General features: G+C 41.0%; 1 protein-coding gene across 5 annotated transcripts in view; it reads left to right on the plus strand.

Annotated features, from left to right (window-relative positions):
• The window catches only part of pcdh7b (protocadherin 7b), a 156,746-nt gene that overhangs the window by 70,998 nt on the left and 66,670 nt on the right, over nt 1-19,078 (plus strand). For 2 of the 5 annotated variants that reach the window (XM_042512087.1, XM_042512090.1), the window contains exon 2: nt 5,480-5,699. The exons of 2 other annotated variants lie outside the window; for them this stretch is intronic. In XM_042512087.1, the coding sequence (XP_042368021.1) occupies nt 5,480-5,699 (220 nt within the window). The remainder of the gene's footprint in view (nt 1-5,479; nt 5,700-19,078) is intronic. One more of the 5 variants, XM_042512088.1, reaches the window with a different exon arrangement.

The raw sequence follows: 19,078 nt of genomic DNA on the forward strand, positions 1-19,078 counted from the left end.
TAACATTTTAGTTTGAAGGGGGAGAGGAGAAAAAAAAAATATCCAAGAGGCCACACATTATTGACACCGGTGGCACGGACCTGTTTTTATTGGCTCGATTCGGGCAAGTCCCCATGTGTTTCCCCTTTAGCATCCAGGAAACAGGCCGGGCCAAGCTCGGGCCAGAGCTCCCAGTAAACCTGTGGCTTGTTTGCATTGTTCATTTTTTGGGATGACGGATTTGCTCAATCACCCGTGGCTGTCGCAGCTGGCTTTCCATCACAGGAGTAACCCCCAAAGAGGCCCTGCAAAAACGAGGTCTCAGCATCTGGTAGAGATAAAGTGCTAACTTGTAATGAAAGCCATATATTGAAGGCTTGGCCGCTCTGACAGGACATAGAGCGAGGTCAATTTTTTACTTTATGCATTGGTATAGTTTTTAATATGTGAACCCAAGACTTTAAAATGACCTTTCACAGAATAGACAGCTAATAAACTGCTCGTTAGTAATTTTGTCTTTATAACCTTCTGAAACAAATTTCTTAATTTTTTTAATGCATGAGAGGAAGAAGGCAATGAGTAACTTAATAAGAAGTGGCCAAAAATTGCAAGAAACTTTTAAACAGCTACAAGAAAATTACCTTAAAATGAGTAACCAAAAAAAAGAAAAGTAAAAACAAAAACAAAGAAAATTACCGGAAACAATTAACAAGAGAGAGAAGTAAACAAAACAAAACAAAATATCTGAAAATAATCAACAAAAAAAGAAAAGTAAAAAACAAAGTCAATAAATAACCTGAAAATAAGCAACAAAAAAAGAAAGGTAAAAATCAAAAGCAAAAATATTTTATTCAGTAACATAATAGGCCATATTTCAATAGTTTTTTGATAATATCATATAATCCACCCATCTGATTTTCAGATCATTTTCTTATCACCTTATTACTTTTTTGTGCGTTTGTTTGTTTCTTTGGTTTTGCAGCTTTGGGGACATATCACCAAGTTATTGATTGCCTTTTTTTCCTTTGTTTTCAAAATAAATTCAATTTTCTCAGGTTTCAGAGGTGTAGACGCCTGTGAAAAGCATCTGAACACAGCACAATAAAATGGATGTCGATACAAGTATTAAAGGGTTAAAATGAAACGGGACCAGGATCATGGCACTTCAGTGTGTTTGAGCACTGCTAGGTTGATTGGCAGCTGAGGGGACCGTGTGGGTTCGGAGGTCAGGGTGGGAGGTAGAGGGACCGACATCAAAGATCGTGTACTCAGTCAGGCTGAACAGAGTCCCAGGGTCTGGAAATGACCGGTATCTGGTGTGAGGGGGTCCCAGGGTCTGGAAATGACCGGTATCTGGTGTGAGGGGGTCAGCTCGGTGCCATGACACAGCATGGACAGACAGCGAGGGCATAAAATCTAAAAATCTGTCCATACTTGTACTTGACTAGACGCTCTTAGTTTGATCTGCCACTTTTGACAAAAAAAACACACTATTTTTCCAACTCTTTTCAATTATTGTTTAATGATAGCATCTGTAAAGTATTCTGCTTCTCCTCAGTAACTAACAATTGCTAATATTTTAAAGTAAAACAAAAAGGAGCGTAAAAAAAGAAATATAAAAGCATATAAAAGAAATACAGCTTGTCCATCAAAAAAGAGGTCTGAGCTAAGCCTACAATGTCCTCAAATCCTAAAAACGCGCCTGTTTGAGGCAGCGAAACCCCCAGCCGTCAGATTGCGTGTGCGTGCATTGCAAATAATGCTGTTAACTTTTCCCCGTGGTTTGGTCCGGCCCCAAAACTGCTCCCTATGAATACTTGAAAGTGGGAGAAAAAAACGCTTGTGACAACCAGAAAGCCATATGTGATCTCATGTGGCATGTTGGACAATTCATTTTTCTTTCCCCGGCTCCTTCTGAGACTCACATCTAAGCACGCACGCACACAAATGTAACAGAAAAATGACTAAGGAAGAATCGCTTTTTATTTTATTCATTTATTTAAAAGACACAGAATGAAGGGAGCGAAGGTCGCTGTGCAGACGGTGGTTGCTGCAGATTCTAATCCAAAGCCTCCGGCGATCTCCGCATGAACTCCATTTCTGGTCTGCAAACAAATTAGCTTTTTTTTTTTCCTCTCCTCTCTCTTCTATCTCGCTCTCCCTCCAGTGAAAATAAGGGGAAATTCAGGTGAATAAAATCTATTTGTTCATTTAACTTTTTTTCTCTCTCCTTCCCGTCAGCTTCTTTTCTCTCTCCCAAACTCAATTTCCCCTCGGCGCGCGCCTGCTCGAGTGTTTCTTTTCTTTGCGACGGTCTCGCCAGCAATTCATTAGGCAACAGTCGTTTAATTTGTATCATTAGAAAACCGTGTTTCCCGAGGAGTGTGGCACTCCACTAAATCTGATCCAGACAAAGTACTTCTTTTTTTTTCCTTCGACCACACACAAGCTGTGGGACTTGTTAACACACACCTCACACCAAACAAGTGTTTCAGAGAGTCAAAACAAACAAATAAAACAAAAAAAAAACAAAAAAATGGTTTAATATCTTAACATCTCTTCAAGTGTTATTACACTTATAGAGCCGGTTCTCCTTCTGGGCCCCCGGTTTTAATTATGCAACAAATGTTTGACTATCCAAGTGAAATTTGCATGAATATTTATACCAATTCATTTGTTGAGTGTTGATTGTAATTACATGGAAACATGATTTATTGCCAAGATTGCAGCGCTAGCCAGCCAGCCAGAGAAAAAGAACAGAAATATATAAATAAATGCAAATTTCCACACACGGCAAAAGGAGGCCCATTTTTTTTTATCCCAGTGGCTTGTGGAAAATTTCATTATCAGAGAAAAAAAGGAGACTCGTTCACGGTGTGCACCTGGCAGAGATTCAGGGGTGCTTACAGTAAGTGGGTGAGGACGACATAAAATAACAAAGAAGCTCATCTACGTATGGTGACCTGTCAACACCTGCTGAGAATCGTCCTTGTATCTGTGTGTGTGTGTGTGTGTTTTCAACTGTCACTCTTCTTCTGAAGATGTACTTCCAGACATGCCAAATATCTGTCGTCACAGAAGAGCTTGTTTTAGCATCTCAGATCGGATGACGGCAGTAGATTGGCAACGGATAGATGTGCAAATTAAAGACACAGTAACCGATTGCAAAAGCTGATAAGAGATTTTGCTACGTGAATGTTTGAGTAATGGGTGTCGATTTTTAATTCCATGTTCTGACAACACTGTGGTTGGGTTGAGGCACAAGAAACACTTAGTAAGGGTTATGAAAACGTCATGTTTTGGCTTGGTTGCAACAAACACAGCTGGATGTCTCAACTTGTCTTTATTTCGTAAATGCCTACTTCGTGCTACATACAGCCTACGTGTCCAGACATGTACTTAGAAAACATCCGCTTTTGTTGCCACAAACACAACTGCACATGGTTGGACTGCTCCTTAAAAAAAAAAAAATGTTTTTTGTCGTTACAAGCACAGATGGAAATCTCACAACCTCTGGTTAAAAAAATACCCGCCTCTGTCACTCCATACAGCAGGAAAATTCCCGACATGCCATTAAAAAACATCCGCTTTTGTTGCCACAAACATGGTTCTAAATCTGCTGACCTCATGCTAAAAATACCCGGTTTTGGTCCCATAAACACAGTGAAAAAAGGTCCCAATCTCACATTAAAAATACCTTGGTTTGGTGCCAAAACAGAGCTGGAAATGTCCCAACCACTTGTTAAAAAATATTTTCTTTTTTTTTACCTGGTAGAAGAGGTGCTTACAGTAAGTGGCTGAGGATAGCAAAATAACAAAGAGGCTCGCCTTCGAACAGTGACCTGTTAACACCTGCTGAGAATCGTCCTTGTACCTGTGTGTGTGTTTCATTCACTCTCGGTCTAAAGACCTACTTTCACACACACCAAATATCACTCGACATGATAAGCGCTTACATGATGTTTTGGTGTTACATGGGGGACAGATAGATGTACAAATTAAAGACGCAGTAACTGATCACGCAGTCTGATAACAGATTTTCATCAATGCTTGAGTAATGGGCTTCTGTCCTATTTAATATTCCTGTGATGGAGGACAGAGGGGAGGGGGGAAAGCAGAAGAGCTGCAGAACAAGTGATGAGGTCCAGCAAGGCGCTGGAGGAGTAGAAACAGAGGCGAGCGCTCTCACTGTGTTTGTATCTAATTAATGAATGGCATTAGCCATTTGTAATGCCATTTATTCTGGTAATGACCAAGCCTGATCTTTCATTCCTCGCCTCATGCTCATTCTCCCTCTTTCATCTCCCTCCTCTCTCTGTGCCATTACCTTTGTGCGACGCTCAGACAGGGATTGAGAGATGTTGAGAGAGGAGAGGAGGAAACTCAGACAGTCTTCGCTTTACCGACATGCTCTGTTGCTGTTTAACTCAAGACGCTGTTCAATAATGTGTTAGAGCAGGCTGCACTTATTGACAGCGTGAACCCACTAGCGAGGGCATTTGCGTGCTCACGTGTTTGTATGCACTCGTCTTCAAACCACACCTCCCGCTGAGCCAGACGTTTGTTCACCTTGTCCTCTTTGTAGTGGGCAAATAGACAAGAGAATTAGGCCATTGTTTATTACGCTTTTACTGTAATTAAAGGAATACTTCAACCACTAAATGAATATTTCTGTATCAATTACTTACCCCATGTTATGAATGACGAATTTGTGGGAAAAAAAAGAAAACATTTTTATTTCATCTCTCCACGGTTCTCCAGCAGATAAGGCTGTCTGTTTTGGAAGTAATGAGCATACAGCTGGGTAAATTTGACATGGATCATAATGCACAAATTGTTTGAGAGTCTGAATGTTTTGATATAGTTTGCTGTTGTTAAACATGGACCCTTAAGAATTCAGTTCATCAAGAATTTTCTCCGTTTTTGGATTCTTTGTTCATTGTGGGGACATGTGAGAAAAACAAAGCTTTCGTCAGAAATTCATCTCAATACAGGGGGAGAAACTGACATAAAAATTTTGGGGTTGAAATATTCCTTTAACTTACAGGTTTAGCCAGTTGCAGTGTCGTCTTGGTCCCTTGAGCCTCATGTGAGCTTGTGAGAGACTCCCTTTGTGCAGCCTCCTCCATGTCCTTATTATAATGTCTGATAGTTTTCAAGGTGAGAGAAAGGCATGACCTTGTTTGCGGTGATAAAAGGGTTTTGTCGGCTGTTGTGACGGAGCAGATTGGGTTGTGTGTCTAGTTTTTGGGGTCAGGGAAGTGACTGGGTTAGCTCTTAAACTTGTGTCTATAAAATCTAGCAAGGACACTTCTACGACTCCTTCAATTAAGTCTCCTTACCCCTGCCCCCTTTTTCCTATTTCTCTACCATCCTGACCCGAAATCCCTTTCCAAAATCCAAAGGATCCAACTCCCTAGCTGTCTCCACAACAATTAAAAAAGTTAAGTAAAAAGAGTCCCTTTTATAGTGACCCCCGGCCGTTTGGTTTCTCTTGTAGCCGTTTCGCCGAGTGACCTTCTCTGTGGTGAGCCAGCCCCAGGACCCTCACCAGCAGGGATCGCTGCAGAGCTGCTACGACAGCGGCCTGGACGAGTCGGAGACGCCCAGCAGCAAGAGTTCGTCGGGCCCCCGGCTGGGCGCCCTTCCCCTGCCCGAGGACAGCTACGAGAGGACAACGCCGGATGGCAGTGTCGGTGAGGCAGAGCACATGGAAAATGGTAGGGGCAAACACTAAAGGAGATTAAGAAAGCGCTAAGATACAGGAAACACACACAACATTCACGTATAGTACAGTAGCAAGTCCGAACGGTAGGCAGAAACATACAAAAACGTGAGTAAAAATTGTCACAGAGTTCTTTTTGGCTTTTGGTTCGCTCTGTAGCGAATCAGGTGTGTTTGTGATGTAGAAGCTGTTTCCTTCGAAGCTAAAGCCCTTCAATAACACATGTGGAGACGAGGTGCAGGATTTAGAGGTTTCCTTTGATTAAAGGTGCAAAATGAGCGAATATCTGTATCAGTTAATTCCACAGTGTAGCGTATCAGGTGTGATGTGGTTGTGCAACACGTTCTCATCCCAAGTCGTCACATATTGCCGCTCTTCAATGGACTTCTGAATCTACATATTATGCTTTAGGCATCCTTTTGCATTTGCATTATTGGATGCCACTACTGTGATGTCAACATAAACACATGGTGGGATTACGCTGCAGGTGGCTTTGTTTAGAAAACAAAAGCACATGGCATCCAATTTTAGGACGTCAACAAACGTACATACTGGCACAGCTGGTTAGGATTAGGAAAAAAGGCACACGATAAGGTGTAGAAAAAAGACAAAACATTCAGACAGGAAGCAAACACCAGACTCCCACATGACAGTCTGGGGTTTGATTGATCCTTCTACCACCCCTTCTGCCACCCTATAGGGATCTACGTGATCCTTATACCAGACGCCATCCAGCAGCGTAGCATGCAGACACAAAAGGTGGTTTTTGGTGCAGGTATCTTGCGCTGAAGCTTCTGCAAAAGTGGCGATATTTAATGACTTGGGAATGAGAACGAGCTGGGTTGTGAGCAGAAGCTGTTTTCATTAAAGCTGAAGCCCTTCTATAACACACAAGGAGACGAGGTGCAGGATTTAGCGGGCTTATTTGATCAAAGGTGCAACACGAGGGAATATATGTAACAGACGTATTCTTTAAGATCAGCACCTATCAGGGCGTCTTTTCGTTTGCAGCTCTTTTCTTTACAGTTCATGTTGAGTTTGACTGAGGATAGTTTTTTTTCTGAGATGGAGTAAAGGTAACAATGGGGGGTTAATACCCAACTTGAGTTGTTTGGGAGCTGTACAGATATCCGCTCTGCTGATTTGCAATGCGTGTTGGCTGGAGGCCCTTTACGAAGGAGTTTATTTTTCCACAATTGGGAGATAGAGCGATGTTCTGTAGGTTGTAATGCAATAAGACTGCAGCCTAGAGAGAGTGAGTGGGTGCAGTCGGAAAAAAAGAGCCTATTGTAAAGGCAGTCCCTGGGTACAGTACTGTATCTTCCCTTGCAGAACCCTTTCCACAGCTACCCTGAGCTACTTCCCTACCAAGACCAAAATATGTGTGGGTGTGTGTATCTGGGTGTGCAGCGAGAGATGGGGGTAATGGTCCCATTCATAGTCGAGGAGTCTGAGGCGATGCTTAACAAGGAGGAGCTGTCTTGAGAGTGCTAAGCCTAAGTGCAGAGGCTTCCCCACTGCAGCTTAGGATAAGGATATTCAAATGGCTTAAAGATTCACATCCTCTTTTTTTTTAAAGATGGAGTTGTTTCAGAAATGATGTCTTAACTTATCTCAGATCAGTGTAATGTCTGAAGCCTGGGCATCCTTTAAGGGACACCTGAGAGGGTAAAACATCTAAAAGTGTGTTTGCAATGACCCCAAGATAGAAAGTCAAACAGATGTGCACATCAAACAGGCAGTTACACAGGTGCCCACGGTGAGCGGTCTCAAACGTTGGCCTTAATGCAGATTAAAAGGGATTTGGGCCACTTTAATGTGAGCTGATATGGCTGCCTTGTGGATACTTACTTCTTTTTTTTTTTTTTTTTATACCAGACAATAGGCAGCCATTAAACTGGCGAAATTGGACCCAATTAAAAGACTCATTTCAATTTGGTCTCAATTTAAGTAAAAGGACAGCTGAGAGCAGAAAACCAAGTTAGATGAAAAGTGGGATCACTGGGTCGTTACTGCATTTGGTGTCTCAAAACTGAACACACTGTAAAAACAGACTATTTGTTTGAACTTTAAAAAAGTTAGTGTCCAGGCTGCTGCCTTACATTTTTACGCTGACTGATTTTGAAACGACAAGTTGAATAATTACAAAAAAACTCAACTTGTCTTCGCAAATTCAGTTAACTTAAAACTTTCAAACTTTTTTAGGTTAAACCAATAAGTTTCCTTTTACAGTGCAGTACTGTCAAACACTTCAACACCTAAACAACCAAATATAGGACAATATGTGGTTTGAGACTGCTGAGCAGTTGCTTAAGTCACATGTTGTTAACAGAATGATGTTAGTCATAACAGCTAGTGTGAGCTTCAAATTTCATTATATTCTTTATTTTTGGACAGCGCACAATTATGTGCTAGCAGTTCATTTGCATCAGTTGTCCCACGGGATTGATTAGTTTTCTGTCCCGTTTCCACATTTCACATTTGTGTCTGGTGTGGTTTTTTTTGTCTGTTTTATTACAGTCCTGAATTTTTACGTTAAGAATTGACATTTTTACGTTAAGAATTTTAAACTTTTGTAGCGGATTAAGGACAGATTGTATACACTGTCTGCCACAGTGACATTTTTCTGGAGGCTGACGTGGACTTTAATGTCGCCCTGATTCCCTTGTTAAAAAGCCAATGGGATTTTCCATTGGATTTTAGACTATTGTGGAAAATAAGTTTTCATAACAGTCTTACATGTTTTGGTCAGCAAGATAATCTTCACAACTAAACACCACTTTTAGGATTTTTGAAACACAAATGCAATCACTAGAAGTAAAAAGCTAACATTAGGCTATAAATGAACTATACTACAGTCACGCTGCCACCTCAACGAAGCTGTAAACCATGTTCAGCATTTTCTTGCATACTCCGTATACTAAAGACGACGGGGACACTGAATCCCCCAAAAAGACTCATGTATCATAAAACATTTCCAAAGTAAAATATTTGACAATTAGCACACTGACCTGAAATATGTGGCAATAAAATCCCCATCAATTCTTGTTTGAGCTCGGCACACACATGTTGTTAATTCTCCCTTTTTCCACGGTTTGAGAGGGTGCTATTGCAAAGTACACTGGAGCTTCAGAGGAGATTTGTTGGAGGAGCCGAGTCAAGGTCAATTCACGAATCGGTCTCCATCCAAGAGAAACAACAAGCTCTGCTGCTGCTCGCTATCTTTAGTGAGATCAGCCGAACTGCTGTGTGTGTGTGTGTGTGTGTGTGTGTACACGTGTGTGCAGACGGAAAGGCAGCTGCACAATGTGAATGTTTTGTTCAAGATATTGTTTTTTACAATCCTGTAGCAACCTCTGCAGATTTTTATATTTTCAGAGCTTCTTACAGTTTGAGGCTATGCAGAGATCTGGAGTTCGGTAGGCAGCAGCGTGGCCTTGTAGTCCGAGAGGCTGTAATTGGTCTAAAAAAAACAAACAAACAAAAAAAAAGCAGTTATATGCTTCCTGTTAAAGTGTCCTTGAGGAAGACGCTGAGCCCCTGTTTGCTCACTTCTGCGAGGTCACTGTGGATAAGGGCATCCGCTAAATACCTAAGTGTAAAGTAAATGCAATCATCTAAGGTTAGGGCAAATATTGGCAAAGTGCTTCAGCCTCTTGAGGGATGCTAACGACAGTCATTAGCGCTCCCCCTTGTGTTGTAGCTGGAGCTCGCTCACACACACACACACACACACACACACACATCATCAGCACTGTATATGAAGCTCTTTCTGGAAAATGAGGGAGTTACGAGGAAAGAGGGAGAACAAGTTTACCAGATGGTGCTCATTTTTGGCAGGGCATTATCAGCTATTGCAGATAATTGTAGGAATTTAAGTGCATAATGTGCAGTGGTGGAATGCTACTAAGTACATTTACTCCGTATTAAGATCAAATTTGAGGTACTTGTGTTTTACTTACTCTTTAAACTTTAACTTCACTACTTTAGGAAAAAGATTTTTGCACCAAACATAACAAGAGTATAAAAAATGTTTTTTTTTTTTGTAATTAATGAAATTACAGTTAACCTAAGTACAACTGCAACTATTAGTTGATTAATCAGGCGATTGATATAAAATATGTATATATATATAAGTGGAGGATTTTTCTATTTTCTGATAATAATTTTTTTGTATTTTATGTTTTATTTTTCTAAAATAATTTTGACACTTTTGGGTGGTTCTTTTTATTTTTAATAATTTTGGGGGGTTTTTCTGGGTTTTTTTAGGGTTTTTTTTTTTTTTATAATTTTGAGTTTCGGGTGGTTTTTATTTTAAATAACTGAGGTTTTGTAAGTGGGTATTTTTTTCCTCATAATTGTAAGGTTTTTATGTGTTCTGTGTCTTTTTTAATAAGATTTTTCTGCATTGGGTACTTTATCTTCAGCTTCATATATTCCTGATTAAACTTACTGTTAAGTTTCTTTTTCAATGCAGGACTTTAACCTGTCACAGATAACTTTCCTTGTGTGGTATTAGTACTTTTAGAAGTAAAGCATCTGCATACTTCATCCACTGGCAATGTGACTGTGATTTCATTTGTCCAAAAGGAAGGAAATGATTATTTGTGTGCAGTCAAAAACGATTGGAGTCAAATCAAGACTATGAAAACTTGGACCTTGAGGTCGAGGTTTTTTGTGTATTGTCAGTTTGCAAACTGAATCAGACGACTTGATTTTTGTTTTTCTTTCACTGCGTTACTGAATCATCACATTTGATTGCCACTGCTTTGTGTCGGGGTGAGCGGCGGACAAAGGCTCGCGTCTCCTTTTTGATTCCGTGCCTTTTCCAGCTCTAACTCGCTTGTTGTCGATCGATGTTTCGCACAATGCGCAGGAACAATCCACACACAAACGCACACACACACACACACATTTGCAGGCATCCATATGAACACAGACCCCCAGACAAACACACAGTCTGTTTTTCACTCTGCCTCATCCTTCCTTTCTTCCCAACCATGCACAGATGTGTCGAGGGACCGTGTTTTATTTTCCTCATCTCCTTCATCAAGGTCAGGTTTCAAACTTTATTATTTTCTATTGGTTGACTTTTTTTCCGTGGGGAGTGTCGAAAAAGAAAAAGAAAAAGCAGCAACCTCTCCATCCAAGACAAATTCTTCCAGAACCGACTCCAAACAAGAACGGCGAGGTCATCGCGGGAATACGAAACACATTCTTGACCCATTCCTCAAGTCTTCTCAGTAGTTTCTCCTTCATACGTTGTATTGGCAGAGTGAGAGACAGTAAAAAGCTGCGCGTCAGGAACCTTTGAGAACTGTACTGCATCTTTACACTGAATTTGCTCAGCTGAACGGCGCACAAAGAAGTCAATTTGTAGGTTTTTTTTAGAGCGAGAAACGCTTCAGTTTCACCATAAATCTTGAGCAGCTCGACATATTCCCCAGCTACGGCGTTTTGGTTCACGAAGTCTTGATCCTTTTGATGCACAGCTGGGCCCCTCACTTATTCATAAGCTTACCCCGGTGCTCATCAGATATTCATAAACGCTGAGTGTTTGGAGTCAAACACCCGATTAGGCCGTTATGGATGTCAAAGAGCCCTTCCAGATGTACGGCGTTATCGCTGGGTCAAAGACCCGCGCTCTATTATTGATCTCCACATCGCTGTGAGGGAGGCGGGGGGCAGTGAATTTTTCAATTTTTACAGTGTTAGTTCAAGTACATCTCAGAAAATAACACGCTTCCACGCTGCCCTTTCATCATGAGTGAGGACTCTGAGGTGTGCAAAGTGTTTTTTTTTTTTTTTAATATGAAACCTCTGTGCGAATGTGAACAGCTCCCGGCACTGAAGATGTAATATCATTGTTCAGTGCATCAGTGCAGCTATGCCGTGTGCTGTGCTCGTTGTGCTGTAGGTCACGCTGCTACGGATTTATCCTATACAGTGGCTTTTTTATGGAGGAAAAAAAAATGCTAATGTATGATTTTAACCTTTTACTTTGGCCTCACCCTCTTGTATTCAGCCATCGGTTAATAAGTGCCGCCAGCGGCTAATGTTGTACACAGGTAAGCAAGGCTGATGTTGATAGGAGAGAGAGAGACGGAGAGAGTGAGCCTTAAAGGGACAGTTCACCCCGAATCAAAAATACATATTTTTCGCCTTGACTGTGATGCTGTTTATCAGTATAGATTGTGTGAGATATCGGCCATCGAGATCTCTGCCTTTTCTCGACTTGTGTTGCTCAAAGTGCCAAAAAAATACACTCAACAGCAGAAGTACGGCCTAATTACTCAAGAGAATCCACAGACCTTTTGAGCAGTTTCATGTAGGAACCATTTTTCTCTACAGAACTACAAGCGCCAACCTTAAAATCGCACAGACGGATGCGTGCATCTGCTGCCTTGAGTTGGTGCAACCTTTCTTGGGTGCGGTGATAGGAGGCCAGCAAAGGAGCTCAGCAGAGCCACTAAGTTCAACTTAATTCAGGAGGCGGAGGCGCCCTGCAGACAGAGCTCCAAAACCAAAATGATTGCTGTAGCACCAATGTGCTGCAACAAATAAAAAACGGCCAGAGACTGATGATTGACTCTATGTGTGACAAGAAAAGAGCAGAGGAGCACAATTGTATCGACGACATCACCACTGCAGCTTGTTCAAAAATTACATTTTTGTTATAGAGGAACGTAGAGAAAAATCTACATTGATAAATAGCACCAAGTAAAATGTTTTGATTTGGGGAAGAACTGTGTCTTTAAGACGAGAAACTTTAGTGCAAAAACACTTTTTCGTTTAAATCTTGGAGGGTTATTTTACCCTTATGATTATCACCAACACACAAGAGTAAATATATCAGTTTACTCAACTTTTTTCACTACATCACAGAGTGCATCTCACGGCGGCTGATGATGCCTGATTTCATTTACACAGGCTGCTAAGACGGATGAATAGTGCAAATTTATTGTAGCCTCTCACAGACTAATAGCACGTCCCACTGGCTGCTAACGTTAGCATGCCTCCCACGTTTCTGCGCTTTGGCTGCCAGACAACAAACCCCCTGCACACACACACACACACACACACACAAACACACACACACCAGGCTCTATCTCGCTCCTGTCTCTCCTGCTGAGAAATCTTGGGGTACCACCGTTGGATTACAAACATCATCATTTAGTGTTGGCTAGCTGGCCGGATAGAGAGGGAGAGATAAGTGGCACATGGATGCAGGTAGTCCAGACCGTCTGAGCCTCGGCTAATGTGCACAAGACAGACACACAATGGTGTCATTAGGCCTTAGGCGTCTGAGTCATTTGTTCCTCCCACATAATGTGTTTAAGGACTGTCGTTAATTTGAAAATCCAAAGATAATTTGGGTTTTCACAGTTTCTGCTTGAAATTAATGAGATAATTTTGACAGTTTTGACACTGGTGGGATGCATGTTTTCTTTAAAAATGATCAAAAGTTTTAAGAGAAATAAAAAAGTTCATAAATTTTAAAGAAAAAGAAATTTGCCAAATTAAAAAAAAATCCCCCAAATTTTGAAAGAGAAAAAAATTGCCAAAAGAATAAGAAAAGTTGCCAAAATATTTCAAAGAAATAGAAAATCCCACCCAGATTTAAAAATTCCCCTAAATTAAAAAAAAAGGAAAAACAAATTGCCAAAAGTTTTTAAAATCAACAAAAATTTTAAGAACAAAAAAACCTAAAAAATAATTAAAGGAAGAAAAATAATGCAATTTTTAAAAAGGAAACATGCCTTTCAAACTTGCGGTTTTCTTAAAAAAAAAAAGTTAGGGTTTTTGTTTGTTAGTTTTTTTGCCTACAGATGTCCGAGCCAAGCCCTCAATGTCCTCAAATCCTAGAAATGCCCCTGCAGTCACACACACATACTCAGTCACATAAAAACAAATAGCCATCTCTCACACACACACACACACACACACACACACACACACACACACACACACCCCTCGTTCAGCACAATGAGGCACTGCATCATTTTCCAGCTCTGTGAAGCACCTCACTAGATCACTTCATTGTTTTTGTTTCTGTCTATTTCTGAAGCTTTGCCCATTGGAATGCTGCTTAGCCTTGTTAATAATGTGTGTATATGTGGGTGGGTGTGTGTGTGTGTGTTTGTGTGTAACTCTGTTCATTAGGCAAGCCCAATTGTAGGGCCAGATGGCAAAGCAAGTTTGTTTAATTAAAACCATTCATATTTCAAGAGCGGAGCGGCAGCAGCGCTGGTCTTAGGTCTGATTTCCCCCAACTTGGTGGAGGGATGGGAGTCTGTGTGTGTGTGTCTGTGTGTGTGTGTGTGTATGTGTGTGTGTAGCGTGCCTATCACCACCCGGCGTAGTGAAAAATCACCCAGCGGAAGGCACTCGCGCTATCAATCAGCATGTTACACACGCATTTTCCCCCCATTGCAATCCCCAAGGTCGCAGGCCATGTGTGCACACGAGTTAAACACACTACAACATTAATTGGAAAAATTAAAATCAGGACAGAAATGAAAGAAATAATAATGAGCTTCTAATAAAAAGTGCATAAAAAAGATTTGGATGCTTGCAGTGGGGTTTACATTGAGCGCCGTGTGTCTCCCATTCATTTCCATCTGTCCCTTACCCCACGCCCCTGATGTCTTTCCGTGATGTCCTCAGGCAAGCCGACAGCAAGGGAGACAGAGAGGACAAGAGGACCTGGTGAGATGATGTGAAAGAAAGCACTGAGGGAAAGCAGAGTAAATGAGTAACACATTGCGCAGGAGCCCGGGAATGGATCGAAGGATGGGAGGCTGGAAAGACACCAAGAGACAGAGAGAAAATTAATACAGAAAAAAAGGAGAATGAGAAACAGAAGGGGGGAAAAAGTGAGGGATGGGGTTACAAGTGTGGAGAAGTTGCCAGCAGGGAGTGGCGCTTGACAGAGAGATGATTGATCACAGCTCAGCCGGAGCAGGCAGGTACTCAAATCATACCCAAGTGTCACATCCACAGTCCTGTCCTCCACACGGACACACATGGACTGTAAAGCCCACCCAGTGCAGTCCTAACTCTTTGAACTCACCGCAAAGAAAGAATGAAGCTGTCTTTGCAGAAGTTTTTTAAATAGTAAGGTTTTTGCAAAAATGCATGTGTTTGGGAGGTACTAAACAAATGATGCTTGGAATATACTGCACGAGCTGAATGAGTTTGTAATTGGATGTTTTAGTATAGTTTTACTGTCATTACAAGTGGAATTTCTCAGTTTTTGGATTCTTTGTTTGCCATGGAGATATACAAGAAATACAAGGTTTTCATCACAAATTCAACCCAACACAGCGTGAATACTCTCTTCAAGAAGAAGGAAAGAGATCAGAGAAATGTGCTCAGAAAGCATGTTTATGTTTCTTGTTATAAGTCCACCCAAATAACAAAGATATTCTCTCATTTTACCTCTATTGGCATCTAGCCTTGCTATTTGTCAGTGCTGTATTGGATCTCCAAACTAGGGCAAAGATGCATTTTCAAAAATTCTGTATCGACATCTCTTTCCAGAAACTATGTCCAGCTTACTCTGATTAACCTGCAAACCTCAGTGTGCACAGATTCCATTATAATTGCTTTCTGCAGAAGAAAAAGTCCCTAAAATAACTGAGTTCTGTGGATTATCTGTAGCCCACGGTTGGGAACCTCTTTCAAGGGGTTGCAAGATGAATAACCGTTATCCTACCAACATGTATCATATAGTAACTACCGACAGGCGTACCCAAGAATAAACTAAGAAACAACCTTTAGAGAAAATGTTAACTTATATTGTTTTAAAATATTATTAGTTGTGCAATTAATGTCATCTTTTGTTAAGGATAGTTACAGCAAAGTTAGCTGACTTTGAACATGATGTTGTCTTGGAAAGAGCAGTATTTAGGGTTGTTGACAAAGCACATGAGAAAATCTGTCTCTGAAATTTAATTAAATGCATAGGCGAAATTGGGTGCTTTTTACTGGGGTCCCCCAGGACGCCAATACATTGGTACTTAAAAAAAGCACTAATTAAAACAGTTAGAGAAAACAACGATATGAACTAATTAGGACCAAACTGATCGAGGAAATTGTGAAAAATTGGAAGGATAGAATAAAGTACCAGTGAAATATGACAAAAAGTGTACCTCTGGGATCAAGGGATCGGAAGGATGCGAGTGAAGAGTATAACAGCAGACATAAAAAAAAAAATCCTATTTCAGCAACACAACATTATTTCATTTTACTTTTCAGTCTTGTGAATTACAAATTTGACCTTTTAGACCTTTAAAAATAAGCTAAAAGGGTCTGGAAACACTTTATTTTTAGGGGTTGTTTGTTAAATTTCATTCACCTCTATGAAATTTGGGTGGAGGAAGAAGTTTCACTGTCAAACCTTTCATAATTGACTTGAACTGACCTTTTATATCAACTTAAGAAGCTCGAAGGACACTCGGAGAGAGCTGACCTTTGCCCTATTTCGCCTTGTTAACAAAAGTAACAAATATTACGTGTGGTAGCCCTACAAATCAGATCCAAAATTTTTAGATTTCTTTCATGTGAATAACTAGTGTGACCTCTTCAAACCTCTAAAACCAACACAACTAGAATACAAGTAACAATTTTTCTGTGTAATTTTAAAAATTAATTTCCCTGCTGTTGTATTGGGCTGGAGACAGAAAATTTCAGAGTTGACCTCAACTAAGGCCAAAAGCCCGATCTGGCAATGTTAACAAAAGTGAAAAAATATTTCATGTATCTGCCCTGTGACTCAGATCTGCTGCAAAATTTAGTAAGTTGGTCTTTGTTACATGAAAATTGGAACAAAAATCTAATACTGCACTCTACGTAATATAAGAGACAGAGGAGACTGCCAAAAAATAATCTGAAAAGAACTGATGTACACGTATAAGCTGCAAAAGTCCGAGTGCGGATAATGGAATTGCTGCTGTGGTGTTTGGTGTAACTACAGCTCGGCTGACACCCACTCCTGCCAGAGATTAAAAAAGCCATTCAGCTGGCTTACAGCACAAACGCTGATACACCGAGGCGCATCACACAGCCACGACGGCCATTCGGTTTGAGAGAGGAACGAGCACTTTATACGGACTGTGTACGTACAAAATATGAGGCAGCAAAAGTGTTTTAAAAGTGTTATTGTCAAGTACTTGAAATAAACGCCCCACTCAAGTAGGGCGACCATGTTTCGGAGGGAAAACATGTATTTTTTCATTTATTTTTGCATTGTCTTCTGCAGGATGATGTAGGAGAAAAAGAAGGAGAGCCGAATGGTTTTTCAAGGCGCTGCAGAGACATGACTGTATTTTCAATGAGGGCCTACAGTCATACACGCCACCATGTGCATTTTGTGCCTTTTTAGGTGCAACGAAGCGGTGACTAGCAATTTGGCTTGTCTCCAAATGGCACGGGCATTTGTTATGTTCAGAATAAAATCACTTTCTCCGACAGCTGTTAATTTGGAATGCGCCTCGCTTTTTTTTTCCTTTTTCCTCACACGATATCATCGCTCCTTGGCTAAGAGTATGTGTGTCAGGTGTAGCGTTTGGTGGGGCGGTCTTTGGCGAAGACAATTAAACACCTCCAAGGCACTCAGCCAAAGCTTCCCGCCTTCCCTCTGCACCCCCCCCCCCCTTTTCTCCTAGGCACTCTGTCTTCTGCTTGTTTTCCCTCCTCCAACTCCTCCTGGCCTTCCTTTTCTTTCTAACTTTCCCCTCTTTTGTCAGAATAACCGGTTAAGATTCTGCGCATGATTGTAGAAGAGATGAGGGGAACAGGTTGTGCAGAAGGAACATCAGGTGTGCAGCACGGGGACGCAGTGGGTGCCATGTCTTTCCCAGTGTGAGGTCTATAGCACGGGAGGTGGCTCGCTGCAAGGGATGCCAATAATCGTACTCGCTGCTTGCAAGTGCTTATTTATTTATATGTATATTTTCTCGAATGTGCGCCGAGCACCCAAAGAAGACCACTGCAAGGGACGACTATACATATGTATGTGCATATGTTGCAGCATGCCAACTTCACACCACAAGCATATCTGAGAGGAACACTGAGAAATAATGCAGGCATTCTTTTTTTATTATTATTATTTTTCTCACTTCGGGGACTTGTTGAAAAAAAAAGCACAAACAAATAGAATTCAGAAAAACACATTCAGGTGTTCACACATTCTGGAGACTCGACACCAAGCCGGGGCCGCTCATGCATTCATTCATGCATTTACCAAACATGCTACACTTTATGTGCAAACACCGTCTCTCACTCCCCCCTCCTCGCATCTCACAGTTAAGGCACATACACAAATCCATGCATAACAACTCTGCTGGAACTCTTTTCTCCCGCTCAGCACATTCTTTCCACGCGTCTGAAGAACTCGCCGGCAATTTAATTTTTCACATAAGGAATGCAGCGCTGATTGTAAAACACATTTGTGTGATTGTAGAACAGTCCAAGAAAACACAAAAGGTGTTCGTCTTTTGCCAGCTGAAGCAAGTGGAAACAGATGCAACTTGCTGACAGCCAAAATATTTTTGAATACAAGGTTCCCACTAGTGATGTCAGTTTCTGATCAGTTTGTTTTTGATACTCTTTCATGGTGGCAAGAGGCGGCTCCTTTTAGTCCAGCGCTCTGTTGACTCAGCGAACTTTGTTTTGTGATGTAAATGATTTATTTTCTTTTGGCTTTGCTAACAAACAGCCAGCTAACATGTACAAACAGTCCCCAATGCCGACCCTCCAAACTCAACTAGAAAGCTGACGTTATTCTCAGCTTCTCTGCAGTGCACGCCAACCAGGGTGGCTAGCTAACAGCGCCACTCATTGGGTGATTACTGCTGGAAGCATTGCTGCAAAAATGTGGTGGTCACCCTTGAAAAGTCTTAGTATTGGTTAAATTTCTTAAAAGTTAGTGGAATTCTGTTGTTCATAATGAAATTGCTATGTTAAAACAGCAATCTTTCGTGGTTAATGTTAAACATAATGTAGAGAAAAAAAGGCATATTTATTTTCTGTAGGTGTTGACATAGTGTGACGATCTGCTTACTATCCATCTCTCCGTCCATGAACGTTTCAGCTAGCTGAAATCATGTTTGGATTAAGTTTAAATCTATGTTTAATCTATGTTTTGGGCAAGTAGATCAAGAAATAATGCCGCCCGAGTGCGATTCAACATGTTTCCAAAGCCATGCTGCACAGTTACTTTTAAATTGTGCAGCATTTTTGAGATGGATTTACTGACTGTGATCGTAGAGCATTGTAGTTTGAAGGTACCAAGTGTTCTTTTTCCAAAAAAATTGACCAATGGGCCAAAAAACTGTTGGCTTTCACTCTCTAACTGAGAGCTTTGCTGGT

Source organism: Plectropomus leopardus, chromosome 23, assembly GCF_008729295.1.
Source record: "Plectropomus leopardus isolate mb chromosome 23, YSFRI_Pleo_2.0, whole genome shotgun sequence".
Taxonomy (NCBI): domain Eukaryota; kingdom Metazoa; phylum Chordata; class Actinopteri; order Perciformes; family Serranidae; genus Plectropomus; species Plectropomus leopardus.